Here is a 16,978-nt window from a genome sequence, read left to right as displayed (position 1 = left end):
CCTCAGTACAGGGGAACGCCAGGGCCAAGAAGTGGGAGTGGGTGGGTGGGTGGGGGAGTGGGTGGAGGAGCATGTGGGGGACTTTTGGGATAGCATTGGAAATGTAAATGAAATAAATACCCATTTAAAAATAAATAAATAAATAAATAAATAAATAGAAATGAAAAAAATAAAAAAACAAAAAACAAACAAACAAGCAAAAATGAGAAAAGACCTTAGATCAGCAACATGGCTCAACAGAAAAAGTATTTGCCGCCAAACCTGATGACCTGAGTTCAATCCCAGGGACTGCCTCCCACAAGTTGTCCTTTGACCTTCACACACATGCTGTGGTACACATTTGTCCATACACATACAAACACACAAAACAAACACACATAACTTAAAATTAATAAAGACGTTTAAAAAGAACAGAAACTCAAAAGACAAGATGATGACATCTGCCAGCAATCCAAGAACTTGGATAGAGTCAAGAGAATTAAGAGCTCAAGGCCAGGGCTGGAGAGGCTCAGCAGTTAAGAGCACTGACTGCTCTTCCAAAGGTCCTGAGTTCAAATTCCAGCAACCACATGGTGGCTCACAACCATCCCTAATGAGATCTGATGCCTTCTTCTGGGGTGTCTGAAGACAGCTACAGTGTAGTTATATACAATAAATAAATAAATCTTTAAAAAAAAAAAAAAAAGAGTTCAAGGCCAGCTTTGGATACAAACTGAGTCTGCAGCCAGCCCAGGTTACATGAGACCCTGACAAACAACACACACTCACATACACACATATGCACGCATACACTCTTTCACTCAGTAGCTCAGCTACATGGAGAAACAGCAAGTTCTAGTTCCCATGCTGCCACTAAATTGTACATTGCTTTTAAAAATAAGACGTAATCTTTAAAATTCACTTGTTATTCCTATAATTTTATGACACTATTAAACGCTTTCTCATGTTTTTACTCCAGACGTACCACTGAACACTTTCTTTGTTTCTTTGTGCAAGTTAGAGACAGCTATCCTTGCTGCCAGGATGGCATAGTCAGGGTGCTTCGTGGTCAAGGTCGCGGCTGTCTCAGCAGCCAGGGTGTCCAGTTCCACTGTGGTGACCCCACTATATAGGCCTTGGATTACTTTCATGGTGATCTGAGCCTACAAAAATAAAACCAAGAGTTATTTGAGCTTTCCCGAGAAACAACAGGCTCCTTAGAAGCGTAGTTAAGACAAGCAAAGTTACAACAATATAATCTCATCTGAAAAACGTTATCCCAAGAGTTACTGCCACTTTTTAAAAGTCTAAATTTAGCTTTTTAAAAGAGTATATGCCAGAGAATGGCAGAAATATCAGATTCCCTGAAACTGGAGTTACAGACAGGTGTGAGATGCCATGTGGGTACTGGGCACTGAACGCAGGTCCACTGGAAGAGCAGCCAGTGCTCTTAACTGCTGAGCCATCTCTCCAACCCCCATCCCACTTTAGTTTTTGAGGCAGGGTCTCTCACTGATCCTGGAGTATACTGTTTGAACTTTCGTGATAGCATTTGAAATGTATATAAAGGAAATATCTAATTAAAAAAAAAATAAAAGCAACCCTCAAGCACATGACACGCATGGTCCAGGAATCAGCCCGGAAAGAGGTGCTTCCCTTGACCTCGCGACAGCTGTCTTATTCTTTGAGACAGTGTCTTCCTGAGCTTCGAACTTGCCATCTTGGTGTGCACCTAGGATCTGGCCCTTTCTTCAGCTGCTCAGAGCTGCCATTACACATACTGCTGCACACCGGGCTTTTCCACATGGCTGTTGGGATCCAAACTGAGAGTCTCACACTCACAAAGCAAGCACTTTGCCCACTGAGCCATCTCCTCAGCCCACCATACATTCTAAAGAAACCAAACTCTAAGTTCTATCTACATATTTACTAAATCTTTCTTAAAAACAGCTTAACAGGGAAAGTTGGCCAAAGCCTATCTCCGTCAAAAGCAGTCTGAGTGTGGGTGGTGCCTTTGATCACCGGTATTATAACATAGCTAAGCCAGTTTGCTGCTGATATCATGTTCTTGACTCAGCAGATAAGTACGAAAGCAGTCAAGCCCATATAGTTTCTGATGCTATGTGGCAAGTAATGAGAACTCGGAACAGTATAGCATCCATGTGCTACATCTACTAGCACCCAGACGTCCTCAACAGGATCCACCCTGGAAAGCTGAAACCCACTAATGCATCCCTGCATGTGGACATGTGCTGTTAGATGAGGCAATAGAATGTATAAAAACCAAGGTACTCCATTGGTTTCCCATTGCACTAACGTTAATTTAAGCAATGCCCGCCTCTCTCTTTAGACCTTTCTTACCTACAGAATAAAGACAAAATAGGATGAGGTCTTAAGATTCATCCCAATATCAACATTCAACTATTTTAATTCCTATCTCAAAATCCAAAATGTGTAGAATTGTAATAAATATATTTTAAGGTATAAAATTATTTTTTTCACTCCGGTTAACTAAACATGTATTTATTATAAGTACCTAGTTAGATAAATGACACACTGAGGCTATCCAAGAATAAGAGGTCTTCATGAGGGTTAGAGAGAGAGCTCAACAGTTAAAGTGTGCACTGCTCTTCCAAAGGACCTGACTTGGTTTCCAACATGCATCTCGGGAGATTCCCAACTGCTTTGAACTAGCTCCACAAGATGGAATACCCTCTTCTGGCCCTTTCAGGTACCTGCACACATGTGGTAGACACTCACAGAGACATAAATTAAGTCTAAAAAACAAAACAAAACAAAAAAATCCTCATGAAAATAGTTGCAGTGGCTGTCTGCACGACAAGCCTGGGCCCATCAGCATTCAGGGTTCATGGGGCCCTACCCCTCCCTGAGGAGATCTCTGCAGACCATTAATGGTTGCTGGAGGAGTCGTATCCCTCAGTGGCGCAATCACTGGTAAGCTGCCCTTGCTCAATCAAGTAAATTAATTCCAGACCAATGTTCACACAAACACACACATAAACACACACGCACACACTCACACACAAACACAAAGCACTAAGAGACTTATGGAGAAGAGGGCTGTAGGAAGGAGGTAAGAGGTCACTGAAGAAAGTATGACAAAAGTGTATTTTACATATGTATGTAAAAAACTGTTAGAGACTCTTAAAAGTTAAATGAGTAAGATACACAGCACTCCTAATTCCAGATGACGGTAAATAGAACTAATTTCTACACTGTGTGGCTAAATACGGATAAACAAGATGCCTGACCAGTAGTCACATCAACTGTCCCCTCTTAGTTCATGTTCTGAGTTCTCCAGAAAGTGAGAACTTGAGGGACAGATCAAAATTAAGGAAAGTGTCAGGCAATAAATTCACATTTAACACTGAAGTATACGTAAGTGAAGGGCTAGAGATAAGTGACATAAAATCACATAGCGTGCAAAGAACCCCTGATACACACTGTATTTACTTACAGGATCAACAAAGTCCATGTTGAGTCCATAACAGAGTTTCTGGATTCGTGATGTAATTTTGTCAAACATAACTCGCTCTTGGCGGCCATCTAAAGAATCAAATCACAGTTAGCATTAGCAGTTATTAAGCTGGCAATACCAAAGAATCAAGTATATTCAGCTTTTAAAACTGTTTAAAGCAATTAAGAGATTGTCTTTGGGGTCTGCAGAGACTGCTCAGTGGTTAATCATGTCTACTTGGATTAAAAGTATTTGTCTATCTACCTATGATACAGGAGGCAGACCTCTGTGAGTTTGAGCTAGACTGATCTACACAGAGTAAGTTCCAGGCCAGTCAGGGAAACCCTGTCCCAAGAACAAACAATGTACAAAAAAAAAAAAAACAAAAAAAAAAAAAAAAAAAAAAAAAAAACCCTCCCCCCAAAAATGCAGAGGCAGGAGAGATACCACACTCCCACCTCAGAAGAGACCAGAAAAATGACAGGTGTTTAAAAAATGTGGTGTCCAGTCTTTTCTTTCTTTCCTTATTTCCTCCTACACCAGATCATCGACTCCGCGGTTCTTTTGTCTGTTATTTTGTTTAAGAAATGAGGAAAGACAGGCACAGGGCTATTTTGGGCTATGGGTTTCAATTCTAACCTCACCAACTACTAGCCGGGGTGGGATGGGGGTGTTGTTGGGGTGCTTTTTCGTGTCTTTGCAACCTCTTCTAAAAAAAAAAAAAAAAATGGAGCCAAAAGCAGCTACCTCTGAGGATGGCGGCAAGGAATAACAGTGCTCGGGAACAATCTCAGACAGGGTAGGAGGGAGTCTGGAAGGGAGCACAAAGTCAAAGTCAAAGGGAACACACAAAGGTCAAGAGGATGGGGACAGACTGAGCAGACACAGGCCCAGCTGACAGACAGGGCGGGAAGCGCGGCGGGAAGCGCGGGAAGCGGCGAGGCGCCGCGGGTCGGGCGGGCGGGCGGGCGACAGTGACGGCTGGGCTCTCCGCAGCCGGGTCCCCTCTTCTCCTCCCCATCCCCACGGGCCCCTCACCTCGCTTGATCACATGCATCGCCGCTAGAAGCTGAAGTGCTGAGAGGTTCGAGACCAGTTAGCAGCTCCGAGGCGAAGAAGGGACAGAGACGACTGTCAGATGTGAAGGGTTGGACTCCGAGAGGCTGCTCGGACCGAGGGATGGAAGCTGCGCGACAGACGGCACTTTCCTCACCAGAGCAGACGAACTGAATTACGAACTCCTTCCCGCGCCCGCCACCCGTGACGTACAAAGCAACGCGACGGAATTCGAATGACGTTCTTGACGTTTCAACGCCGGGAGTTGAACGGGCGGAAACTGAGCAGTAGACAGTCAGCACAGGAGTCCCTTGGCCGCCATATTGAGTGTGGGCAAAGCCCGGGAAACTGCGCTCCTCTCCACCACATTGGGTGAAAGCGGACCTGGCGGGAACGAGTTCTACTGCCGCCATATTGGGTGTGGGCAAGTAAATCTCCCACGAGTAATTTTTATTTCATAACAAAAAAGTAACCAACCAGACATCCAGAACACCTTTTTTCTTTTTCCTTCTTCCAACTCCCTCCCTCCCTCCCTCCCCCCTTCCCTAACCCCCTGAGTTTTTTTTTTGTTTTGTTTTGTTGTTGTTTTGTTTTGTTTTGTTTTTTGCTATTTTACATTATGGAAACAACAAGATTTTGTTCTGGTTGGAAACACCAAGATTTTGTTCTGGTTTGCACTAAAGCCTACAACCCACAAATAAGAAGCAGATAGGAAGCCTGGGGCTCTTAAATCTACACTCCTGAGTTAAAAGAGTGGGGCTAGACCAAAGGTGTTTGAATTTCAGCCTTACAGAAATAGGGGTACTGCGAAATTCTTATGAAGGCCCATAATCCATTTGCTTTTACAGTTTTGTGGATGGTAGTAGAGATAGGATCAGCAATAAGGTAGTCGTTGCCACATTAATACGTGAAAACAGCCAGACATTATGCAGACATCTGCGAATACTCAGTCCTAAGGGACTTCTCCATCAAATCCCTCCCCAAATACTCAGGGGGCCCCATTGAAAAGGAGAAAGAAAGAGTGTAAGAACCTAGGGGGATGGAGGACACTGAAGAATCAAGGCCCTCTACGCTCTTATAAACTCTGAGACAGAGGCAGCAGGGCCTACCTGGCTTCCAGTTTACTAGTGTTTTTTATGGGATTTTATAGTGTTCGCCTGAGTGTGCGAACAAGTGGATCTCTGATTCTTGTTCCTTCTCGTGGATTCTGTCCTTCTGTTGGTTCTGTTCAGCACTGATGTACTAGTTTTCTTTTATTATATGTTATTATTATCCCTTGGAAGCCTGTTTGTTTTCTAACGAGAGACAAAACGGGGCAGGACCCAGATGGGGAGGAACTAGAAGGAGAAAAGGGAAAATCAGGATATGTTATGTGAGGCGAAAAAAAATCCATTTTCAATAAAATGGGGGGAAAGACTAGGTGAAAAAAAGAAAGAATAGTGAAAGTCGTACTTTAAACCTATTCAAGACAAGTATAAAAACTAATTTCGGTCATAAAACTGATCTTCATAAAATACTGTATGTGGCATTCTTTCGCTAAAACCTATCATTTGTTTCTTACACCCTCCAGAAGTGATCCATCTCCACCCACAACTGACACATTTCATAGGAAATCCTACATGAAGCTAGAGGACCAGGGCTATCCAGGGGGGCAATATGATATGGAAACACAATTGATATTCAGATGTTAGGGGAATATAATATCATTTGCTAGAAATGGAGCTGGGGATCATCATAATAAACCAAGCTCATAGAGACAAATATTGCATCTTTTTTCTAATGTGGAACCCAGGCCTAAAAAATAAAAGCAAACCAAAAATCCAAACTTGGGCCAGCTGCCAAAACTCTAGGTCAGTGCCTAGCCCAGTCGTCATCAAGAGGGGATTCCTTCTGCAGCTGGGAGCAGATATAAAATCCCATAGCCAAACATTAGACAGAGAAAGAGAGCCCAAACTGGAGATTTTCACAGGTCTCTCCCTTCAGAGCTTAGAGAAAGAACTGTAGGAGCCACAGGGATGGAGGACACCAGGAGAACACAGCTCACTGAATCAACTAAGCAGGCCTCATAGGGACTCACAGAGACTGAAGGAGCAATCATGGAGCCTGCAAGGGTCTGTGCTAGGTCCTATGCATGTATGTTTCATTTGTTAGGTTGGTGTTTTTGTGAGACTCCTAGCAGTGGGAGTGAGGGAATATCTGACTCTCTTCTGACCCTTTTCCCGCTACTGGGCTGCCTTGCACAACCTTGATATGGGGGTTTGTGCCTAGACTTACTGAATCTTGTTATCTTGTTATATTTGATATCCCTGGGAGATGGACTTTTTTTTTTTTTTTAATGGAGTGAATGGGGGAAGAGCGGAGTTAGGGGGAGAATGGAAGGAGTTTCAGAAAGACATGGAACTGTGGTCCAGATATATTGTATGAAAAAGTAAAAACTAAAACTAAAATAAAATAAACAAAAAACAAGGGGGGACACTATTTGTTAAGAGGAAGAGTATAATAGGATAAAAGTGTCTCCATTTTGTCTCAGCTGAAGCCATCTTTGATTCCACCCTCTCACTGAAAAGTCCCATTGGAAAGCACCCAACCCTGTTCTAGAAATTCAGGGTCAAAATGCTTCAGCTAACTTCATATTCTTGACTCTTATAAAACTGCTTGCTTGCCCCTGCAATTGCCAACCACTATATAGTGGGTTTTGTGTGTGTGTGTGTGTGTGTGTGTGTGTGCGCGCTAGCTCTTTGTCTTTAAAAACTCCCTGTAATATGCATTCAAGGCTGCTCTGTAAGAAGTGTTTCTCTCCAGGCAGTCCCTGCCTGCTTAATACAGACTCTGTATTTGAATTTTGGTCAAGCTGAGGACCACAATGTAGCAGTGACTCTGTACTTGAGAATGGGCTAGGACCCTGGCAAAATTCAGAAATATTCTAAATTCTAAAGAGAGGTCCTTGTGTCTCTATGCTAACAGAGAACTGCTGAGAACTGAGCCAATACAGGCTATCTAAAGATAGTGATCTCCTCCAACACCGAGAAAAGGCATGCACACCTGCTTGCCTTTGCTTTATAGTTTTCTACAAACTGTAAAGGCTACAAGCTAACTTCATATCATATTCATATAACTTCAAATGCTAGGAAAAGGGACTGAGTTATTTATCTCCCCAGTGACAAAACTATGAATAAATCCATTTCCCTTTACCAAGGTGTTTCCTCATTTCTTCTGAAATGCAGAGAAACCAAGATGATTGGTTTGTGGACCTAAGAATGAACGTGGTTGAGAGGAGAGGGTGAATAATATCAAAGAGCATGCTATTCATGCATGAAGATACCAATATAAACCTCGGTATTTTATATAAGGACTACATGCTTTAAAAAAAAAAAAAAGGCAGGGCCATTGAGATGGTAGTAAAGCATTTACCACTAAGCCCAACAATCAGAGTCCAACCCCCCAGGATCCACACAGGAGAGAACCGGATCCTACAAGTTGTCCTTTGACTTCCACACAAAGGTTATGGTACACATTTGAACTATTTAAGATGTCAAGTGGGAAGCCCGGCAGTGGCAGTCTATCCCTTTTATGATTTTGTTGTTGTTATCATTGTTTTTTGTTGGTTTTGTTTTGTTTTTTTGTTTTTTTTTTTTGGTTTTTCGAGACAGGGTTTCTCTGTATAGCCCTGGCTGTCCTGGAACTCACTTTGTAGACCAGGCTGGCCTCGAACTCAGAAATCCGCCTGCCTCTGCCTCCCAAGTGCTGGGATTAAAGGCATGCGCCACCACGCCCGGCTGGTTTTGTTTTCCAAGACAGGGTTTCTCTGTGTAGCCCCGACTGTCCTGGAACTCACACTGTAGACCAGGCTGGTCTCAAACACAGATATCTGTCTACCTCTGTCTCCCAAGTGTTGGGGTTACAGGTGTGTGCCACCACAGCCTGCCCCTTTTATGTTTTTCAAAACACTAATTTATTTAAGCTGTGTATTTAATGCTAAATACTGGCCCCCAAGATCTGATCCCTCAGCAATGAGGAAACCCTGTCAATAACCCCTTGTTCTAACTTGCCATCTTCTGCTTCAGCTGCTTTTCCTCTGATCATCCAAACTCTCGTGACCAGTTCTCCCAGTCCCCTATTCCATGCTGTCTTCTCTCATCACCTCTCTGTTCTTTCCTCCTTGGAATCTCTGCCTCAGATCCTCATATATGCTATGTAACCCTGCTCCTTCATTTAAAACTATTAATTACGTAACGATGCCTACAGCCTATGGCAGAAGAGAGGTAGGTGGAGCTTCAGTTTTCTGGGCTCTGAGGCAGAGACCATGGGGAAGAAAGAGCTGAGAGGTGAAGAGAGAAGACACCATGGGATAAAGGACTGTGAAAACTGGTAATGAGGGCTGGCCAATTGGAGTAAGTGCAGCCAAAGCAGAAAATGTCAAGTTATAACTAGGGGTTATCGATAGGGAAGTAGACAAAATAGCTTAGAGGCTTGATATCTGCCCAGCTCCAGTGCTTTTAAGGCTATTATAAATCTATAGGTTTTGTGTCTTTTATCTGGGAACTAAATGATCTCAGGAAGTGTAGAAACCCCCAATTCTATTTACCACAACAGCCCAGTGTACAGAGCAAGTTCTAGGACAGGCAAGACTACACAGAAAAAACTTGTCTGGGGGGAGGCAGGGGGAGAAAATGTATTTTCTGTACCCCTCCTTATGCATGCGCAGCATTAACACATGTATAGAAATTAGAGATGAGAGGACAACTTTCAGAGTTGGTTCTCTCCTTCTACCATGTGGGTCTCAGGAATGAAACGCAAGTCTGTAAGGTTTGAAGTCAAGTGCCCTAACCCACGGGTTCACCAACCTCCATTTGTTAAGCTACAGGGACACAATAAGAGTCACAGCCAGCAGAGGTTAAAATCTCCTACATGCTTTATTGGACTTCAAAGAATCTTATGAAAATAACACAGAAAAACCCATGTGAGGGTGTCCAGGGGGCTCCAAGGCAGTCTACAGCCTAGCACCCGCCTAAGACCAGCCCCAGCTGCACCCAACCCAGGCCCAAATTAGGAACTCAGGGTACAGGCATGACAGAATGGGGCAGAGGGAAAAATACCTTTACAGCCATAGCAAAAACAGGTAAAGGAGAGAGTTGTCTGGAAGATGGGAGGTGTGGGGGGAGAAGTGGTCACACAGCAGCCTTCACATACATATACCACCTTTCTTCTCCACCCCTGCCCCAAACCAATTGTGTCTGTTTTGAGCCTATGGCCCAGGCTATGCAGTAACACAAAAATGGAATCTGACAAAGGGAGGATGCTGTGCAGGCACTTGGGAAATTCAGGAGATTTATTTATTTTATTTTTTATTTTAAAACTGTTTGTCTTTTGGTTCAAATACAACATCCTTGCCCAGGGCTCCACAAGAGCCCTGTGTCATGACTGTGGCTCCCATAGCCAGGGGAGCCAGTTGTCCTGAGCCCCACAGTGCTGACGCTTGAGGAGCTTCAGGGCAGCACCTCTTAAGAGATACACTCCTACAATATAGGGGAGCAGAGGTAAGAGGAAGGCAGGTGTGGGCAGGGCAAGAGAGAAATGGCAACTGCCTTACAGCCCACAGCTTTGGCATCTACTCATCCTCCAACTGGGAGAAGTCTCTCCCATTAATCACAAGCCTGGTCTCTCTTTAAAACTCTGGTGACTTGTTCCCTGGGAGTTGGTTCCACTCCCTGAATGGAGCCCTGGAGATCCAAAGGAGCTCCAGGATGAGGTTCCCTCCAGTCTACCACACTTCCATAGAACAAACCCCAGAGATCAGGACCGTGGCCCAGTCTGGGGTAGGCAGAATGGCTGTGAGTAGGATGAACAGATCTGAGGTACAGGTGTCAGAAGTTACTCCTCCTATCTTCCCCACAACTGCTAGGATCGTTGGGGAGTAATGGGAGAGAGGAGCCTGAAAGCAGGAGACAGAAACAAAAACCAAACCTCAAAACTGGGACAGCAGAGACAGAAGCTGGACCCCAAAAGTGGAGTGGGAACTGAGGAAGAGCAACTAACACATGCACTGCAGTGGAGAAGATGTGACAGCAGCAGCCCATGGGTGGGAGGGTTTCCCGACAGGCAGGCCATGGTGCTCAGTTAATAAATAATGATGAAGGACCAAGGATGAGCGGGGCAGGTATGTACAGTGCCCAGGCCCTTGGGCCAGCCCCTCTGTGCCCCACTCTAGGAGCCAGATATCGCAAAGAAAGGAAGGGAGGTGAAGGCAGAAGACCCAGGGAAGGACAGGCTGTCTCAACACTACCACCCTAGTCTGCCTACTTCTTAAGAGGCTTCTTAAAAATTTTGAGGGGAAACTTCTTCCTGCCTGGACTGGAGTCTGTCTCCTCACCAATGGAACCATTATCCTCCTCAGCCATTGCCTTCTTGCCAGCCAAGTGGGGAATTCGTGTGTTTCGGCTACCCTGCAGAGCTCGGTTGTCCCCGACTGGAGATGGAGTGTCTGGGTCTGGGGAACTGGGGCTATGAGAATGGGAAGAATCCAAAAGTGGGGAGCCACCAGGTGGGACTGAGGGGTTCAGCTCCATCAGGCTGTGGGCCTTGTCTAGGCCATGGTTCAACGCCAGAAATGTCTTCTTGGCCAGAGCAGGGCTGTCAGGCAGTTTCTCCACCAGAGATCCTGGATGGACCCCCTCAATCAGCCGATGGCTGCCATTGGAAGGCATGGCATTGAGAGCCTCATCTGCAGCACGGCCCATCTGAGGAGGCTTGGGGGCCACACGCTGGCGGTCACTCATGTGGAGGGAGGACTCCGAATCGGAATGGGTCAAATCCCTGGAGATATAGGACAAAGAAGAAAAAGAAACAGAATACAGGGAAATGGAAAAAGGTGCAGAAGAAAAAGGGGGAATGTTGAGAAGGCAAAGATAAGTAGAAAAATGAAGAGAAAGAAACAGGTAGCAGGGAAAACAGGATAAAAGGAAGGAGGAATGAGTAATGAAAGTTGAGTAAGTCATCAGGACAGTGTAAGAGAGGGGACAGGATCAGGAAACAGGGACAGGTTGGAGAAGAAAAGGAAGAAAGTAGGTTTATGGAGAAAGAAAAGGGAGGCAGGAATAGGAGAAAGGGAACAATAATGAGAAGAGACAAACAAAAAGAAACAAAAACAAACGTCATTATATAGCATATGTCATCATCAGGCAAATAGCTTTGCAATGGCTGGGCCTGATCCCTGCTGAATTCCAAGGAGCTACACTGATAAAAACCATAGGCTCAAATTCCATAGGCATCCTCTTCAATAATCTGCCTTCCACGGAGGCTGCCAACGTTTCTTGGGACTCAACCCTAAGCTACCATAAAAGCTGCATGTTGCTCCAGATCATGTTTTCCATGCCTCCCCCCACCCCCAACTTACTCTATCACACCTGGGACACATGCAGTCTGGGCCAGAATCCAAAGAACAGAACATGCAGTCAGCAGGCCTGACCAAGGCTGGGGAGGAGATGTTAGAACAGCCTTACAAACAATCCCCTCATTCATCCCAAAGGCCAAGATGTTGCCTCTTCCTACCCTCTCACAGAATTTATAGGTAGGCATGGACAAGTTCTGCAAAATTAAAATCAAAAAAGGGAAGTGTGGGGTTTGTTTCAGAGCTCTGCTGACAGGGAAAATGTAGAGAGGCATAGGAAGATAGAACATTGGCCTTTAAGGTACAGTGGTTGAGAAGAACTCTGAACCTTTCGGTGTAATCTTAGATAAATCATATAACTTTGCTGAGCCACAATTTTTGCACAACAAAGATGGTATTAAACTAGTTATTTATAAGTCTGTTTGAAAGAACAAAATCTTAACAAAGCACTTGCAAAATTGCAAAGTATTGCAGTAGTAGAGGCAACAGACCCAGTCAACCTGGAAGGTCAATATGAAGTCCAGTCACAAGAGGCTTTCTTCTTAGGTCTGGATTATAGGACCATGCCATTATACCCTGGACACACACAGAGTCTAGTTCAGGGACTAAAAACCTTTTAAGGGCTTGGCTGAGCCTAGGAAATCCATAAACCAACACCAGTTGCTACTGCTCCTTCCTTTACAATGAAGAGGTGACTGTTAGGGTCCCCCTATCAATCTTAAACTCTCCTTCACTTTCCCAGAGGCCTGAGAGCCCACAACAGAGGCAGAGGAGAAGGCCAAAGGAAAGGCATAAACATTTAAGTTAGAAGGAAAGGAAACACAGGCCTAGATAAGGAAGCCAAGAGTCAGGACTAGGAAGGGTACCAGCCTCCTGAAGCATCCAAACATATGGGGCTGGCTCACAGCTATTATAGGTTTCTCTCTCAGGGAACAACTAACTAGCAGCAACTCCACAGCCAGCTGACCTTCCAGGGCTTGGTAGTTGAAGGAAGACAATGCTAGATCCAATGATACCACTAAAAATACTGTTCCAGCCACATAACCCATTGGCTGTAAATATTCAGGCTCTTACTTGTCCTCATACTTGACACTGGTCCTTGCTTTTATCTAAATGTGTCTTCACCAAGTGTAGATCTTTAATCCCAGTACTTGGAGGGCTAAGGCAGAGAACTGCACCAACCCCAAGGCTGGGTATGGTACCACACACCTATACTCCCAGCAACTGGGAAGCAGAAACAGGGGGAGCATAAAGTCAAGATTACCCTTAGCTACAGAGCAAGCTTGAGGCCAGCCAGGCCTACATCTTACACAATTAAAAAGTGTCCTTGTTTCTCTAAGCACATAATAATCCTCCACATAAACACATACCACTAAGAAAGTTCTAAGACATTCCAAGAATCCATACTAATAGTGGCATCCTTTGTAAACTGAGGAGGTAAGATACTAGGAATATCTACCTTTATACACCAAGGAAAAGGTTAAAAAAAAAAAAAAAGCTTGGACTTCTCAGCCTCACTTTTTCTGACCCACAGTCCTGAACTTGTTCTTGCTTTCTATCCTTCCATGCCTCTCTCATCAATTAAAAGCTAAGAATCCCATAGAAAGATGAGGATCTAGGAGAAAGCCTTAGTAGATATAAGAAGGGAAACACCCATTAAGGTATGCTCGCTCACCTTCCCTCCCTGAACTTCTGAGACCTTTGAGGCCAGAGCTATCCCTCCCCAAGGCTAAGCTGCCTTGAACTCCCATCCCAAACTACTAACCTTACTAGAGAGCCTGTTTGCCTTTAGAGATGATCCTCTGGTGCATGGTGCAAAAGAAAATTAAGCAGTGAACAGGCCAGGTGAATGCAGGTACTCCCACCCTTCCTCCCCACTGCCCTGGGCTTAGGCCTCTGAGCATGGAATCCCAGCAACCCCTAGCTTTCCCGAACCATCCCAGTCCTCTCCATAAGTACTGGGAGGAGCAGTCTCTCTTCCCACACTTGCAGATGAAAATGAGGATGAGAGTGAACACGGCAACTCTGCTCAGTAACAGTCCTAGTAAGAACAGTCCCTTTGAGGAAGCAAAGGGAGCAGCTCTCAAGGATAACTATCCAGGTCCATGAAGCAGAGGCAGAGAATGAGGCTGAGTCAAAAGAAATCAACAGAGTAAGCAGGCAACCAGGACGGAGCCATAGTCACAATTTCAGGGATGAGAGCGACTTCCAAAGGTGAGTCCCTTCTTAGGCCTAATCTTATCCCACACAAGATCAACCTCTGATCTTCACCCAACACTTTGATATAGCAGGGAAAGTCAATGAGCTGCCAGACCAGGCTGAGGAGAAACTTCCAGCTCTTTTCTATGTCACTTACTGAGACCTTTCAGAAAAACAAACATCTTGAATGAAAAGTCAAGAGTCTGTGCTCTGTCCTAAGTATCTCTGCAGCCTGAGAAAAATGACCCTTTCAGGGCCTTAACTGCCTACTTTAACAAATAAGAAGTTTCATTCCTGCTTAGCTTTTCTTGTCACAATTTCCCAAGTCTGTATTCCTTCTCCTGTACTGTAATTCCATGAAGGCTGCACTCATTTACTCAGTCAAGCCAGACACCTAGGTATCAAACTAGATTCTCCTTTCTGTACCTGTGGCCAGTTATAAGTGAATTATCTTCCCAAGTCAAGGCCTCAGTACCTCCCCAAGTGCTATATTGCAATGCCTCAAATTCCTTAGTCTTCCTTTCTTCCTGCCTTCAGGCCACTAGAATGTTATTTATAAAGTGGAAAGATTTTAATTATTATTTTATTATACTTATTTATTTTGTGTGTTTACACACCTGCACATGGCACAGATGCAGAGGTCAGAGGGCAACTTCCAGGACTTGGCTCTTTCCTTCTACAATGTGAGCTCTTGGATTCAAACTCAGGTCATCAAGCTTAGCAGCAAGCACTTGTAATTACCCCCAAGTCCTCTAAAATGGAAGTATAGCCAGTTCACGTTCATTCAGAAACCCTCTTATGGTGCTCCATTTCTAAAATGATAAAGGCCCGAAGCCCTTCTGACCTCTGTATCCTTCTGATCTCATCGGCCACTCCTTCTCCAACACATATGTAGTGTTTCCACTTCATATATATAACATATTCTTACACCTCTATTCCTCTGTACAAAACATTTCCTCAAGCTAGAATACCCCTTTTCTCTCTCTATGCGCAGGGCCTCATCACAAATGTCATCTCTTTCGTAAAGCATTCCACCTAGATACACACTGTTAGCCATTCCTCCTTCCTCAGTACCCCAGAGCACTTAGGAAATTGTTACAGTTTATTTGTGTGCCTTTTCCAAGCAAGACTATAGGTCAGGGTGACTGGGATTGCATCTTATCATCTATGAACCCTCATATTCAGAAGTGCCCTGCACAAAGTATATTTGTTTAAGGAGTAAAGGAAATGAGATGACGGATCTAAAAGTGCATAATTTAAACAAGTGGTATAGGATCGTGAGGGAAGAGGATTGTTACTCATTTTCAGAGAAAACCCCAAACAGCAAAGGGAAGACAGGTATAGGAAATTAAGCTGACCTTAATAAGGAATCTTCTGAACTGAAAAAGGAAAGGACAGGGAATGATTCCCCACCACACCTCCCAGAGGTCAGCAAGCAGCAGCAGGCAGCAGGCAGAGGCCACGGTAAAAGCAGTAGGAAGGGAAGGAAGAAAGAGAAGAGAGATAGCTGATACCCCAAGCTCTCTGAATGCCCAGACATCACAGCGATGTTGTCAGAAGGGGTTGGGTCAGGGTAGGGATCCATCTGAAGGAAATAGGAAGTGCTGTGGTGGTAATAAACAGGGTGAACATGGACGGTGTTGATGGTGGTGGTGGAAGTGGAGGTTGTGGTGGTAGCGATGGTGGTAGTGGAAGAGGAGCAGGAAGAAGAAGCAGAGGCAGATGGAGGGCTGGTCCCGTGGCCTTCAGAACTGAAAGACTGTCCAGATGAAAGGCTACGCATTCGCCGCAGAGATACCCGGCTTGTCAAGAAGTGGCCAGCCTCGCCCTCTACCAACCTCTGAGATCCCAGGCCAAGCTGTGGCTCCGTCAGGCGCTGCCGGACACTGCTCTGCAGGCTGGGGGCTGCAAGGAGAGTAAAGAGAATATAAAGACTGGGCACCCAAGTGGTGTGCAGGCAAGCATGTACCCATAAAGATATGCCTGCTAGACACCTCTCTGGACCTTTGATACCCAATCCAGTGAAAAGGACACCACCTCCCAGAAACCTCCCTCTATGGGACCGACCTGAAAGGATGGGGAATTGTAGATAAGGTGCCCGGGGCAATTTTAGTAGCAACTTCAGTAGGAGACCTAAGGCCAATGTCACTATAAAGGGAAGTCGCAAGGCAGTTAGTGGGAGGACACAGGCAGGACAGTAGAGGATAGGGACTAGGAGCAAGGTCCGGGAGAGCACCAAGAACCAGCCTTTTCTTTTTAGCCAACCTCAGAAAATAATTCACAACACAGACAAGGACTTGTACAAAAACATGTCCACTGGATCATTATTAACTGTTGCATGAAAGCATGCATAAAGGCAGAATGATGAAAAAATAAGAAGACATCTATTTTCTGGCAGATGACAAAGATATTAAAAGTGATACTTATAAAAAGATTTTTATAACATGAAAGACACTTATTAAAAGTTCTGGAGCTGGGTGTGATAGAACATAACTGTAAACTCAGCACTTGGTAGACTGAGGGAGGGGGATTATGTGTTAGAAGCCAGCAGACTATAAAGTGAGCTGCAGGCTAGGCTAAGCTATATAGTAAGACTCTGTTTTAGAAAAATAAACAAAAAGTTCCAAAAGATGAAGAAAGATGAAATTCTTTATGAACTAGCCTTGAACTTTGGAACACACAACCTAGAGTTCGAACCCAAGCCTTTCTACTTCCAGCTGGGACCCTAAGCTACTTCCATCCTCATTTTAATCTACCTTTGTAAAATCCTGAGGGGTTGTTCTGAGACTTCTAAGTACTGTCTCCGAAATATCCACACAGGTCATTGTACTTAATAAATATCTTTTTTTTTTTTTTTTTTTTTTTTTTTTTTTTTTTTT

At 44.5% G+C, this 16,978-nt stretch overlaps 2 protein-coding genes across 6 annotated transcripts in view; both read right to left on the bottom strand.

The window, feature by feature from the left end:
- Window positions 1-4,759, bottom strand: part of Rrm1 (ribonucleotide reductase catalytic subunit M1) — a 27,207-nt gene extending 22,448 nt beyond the window's left edge. The window contains exons 1-3 of the mRNA XM_021167054.2: window positions 4,496-4,759; window positions 3,458-3,546; window positions 954-1,142 (exon numbers count right to left, since the gene is read on the bottom strand). Coding sequence (XP_021022713.1) covers window positions 954-1,142; window positions 3,458-3,546; window positions 4,496-4,514 — 297 coding nt within the window. The 5' untranslated portion in view covers window positions 4,515-4,759. The remainder of the gene's footprint in view (window positions 1-953; window positions 1,143-3,457; window positions 3,547-4,495) is intronic.
- Window positions 4,760-9,402: 4,643 nt separating this feature from the next.
- Stim1 (stromal interaction molecule 1) overlaps window positions 9,403-16,978 on the bottom strand; it is a 167,165-nt gene continuing 159,589 nt past the window's right edge. For 2 of the 5 annotated variants that reach the window (XM_021166502.2, XM_021166503.2), the window contains 2 exons: window positions 15,938-16,004; window positions 9,404-11,326 (listed from right to left, as the gene is read on the bottom strand). In XM_021166502.2, the coding sequence (XP_021022161.1) occupies window positions 10,810-11,326; window positions 15,938-16,004 (584 nt within the window). In that variant the 3' untranslated portion in view covers window positions 9,404-10,809. Of the gene's footprint in view, window positions 11,327-13,665; window positions 13,703-15,937; window positions 16,005-16,978 lie in introns of all 5 variants that reach the window. The other 3 variants (XM_029479366.1, XM_029479365.1, XM_021166505.1) reach the window with 3 other exon arrangements.

Source organism: Mus caroli, chromosome 7 (assembly GCF_900094665.2).
Source record: "Mus caroli chromosome 7, CAROLI_EIJ_v1.1, whole genome shotgun sequence".
Taxonomy (NCBI): domain Eukaryota; kingdom Metazoa; phylum Chordata; class Mammalia; order Rodentia; family Muridae; genus Mus; species Mus caroli.
The sequence above is the reverse complement of the archived record's forward strand: the minus strand, read 5'-3'. Positions and strand labels throughout refer to the sequence as shown.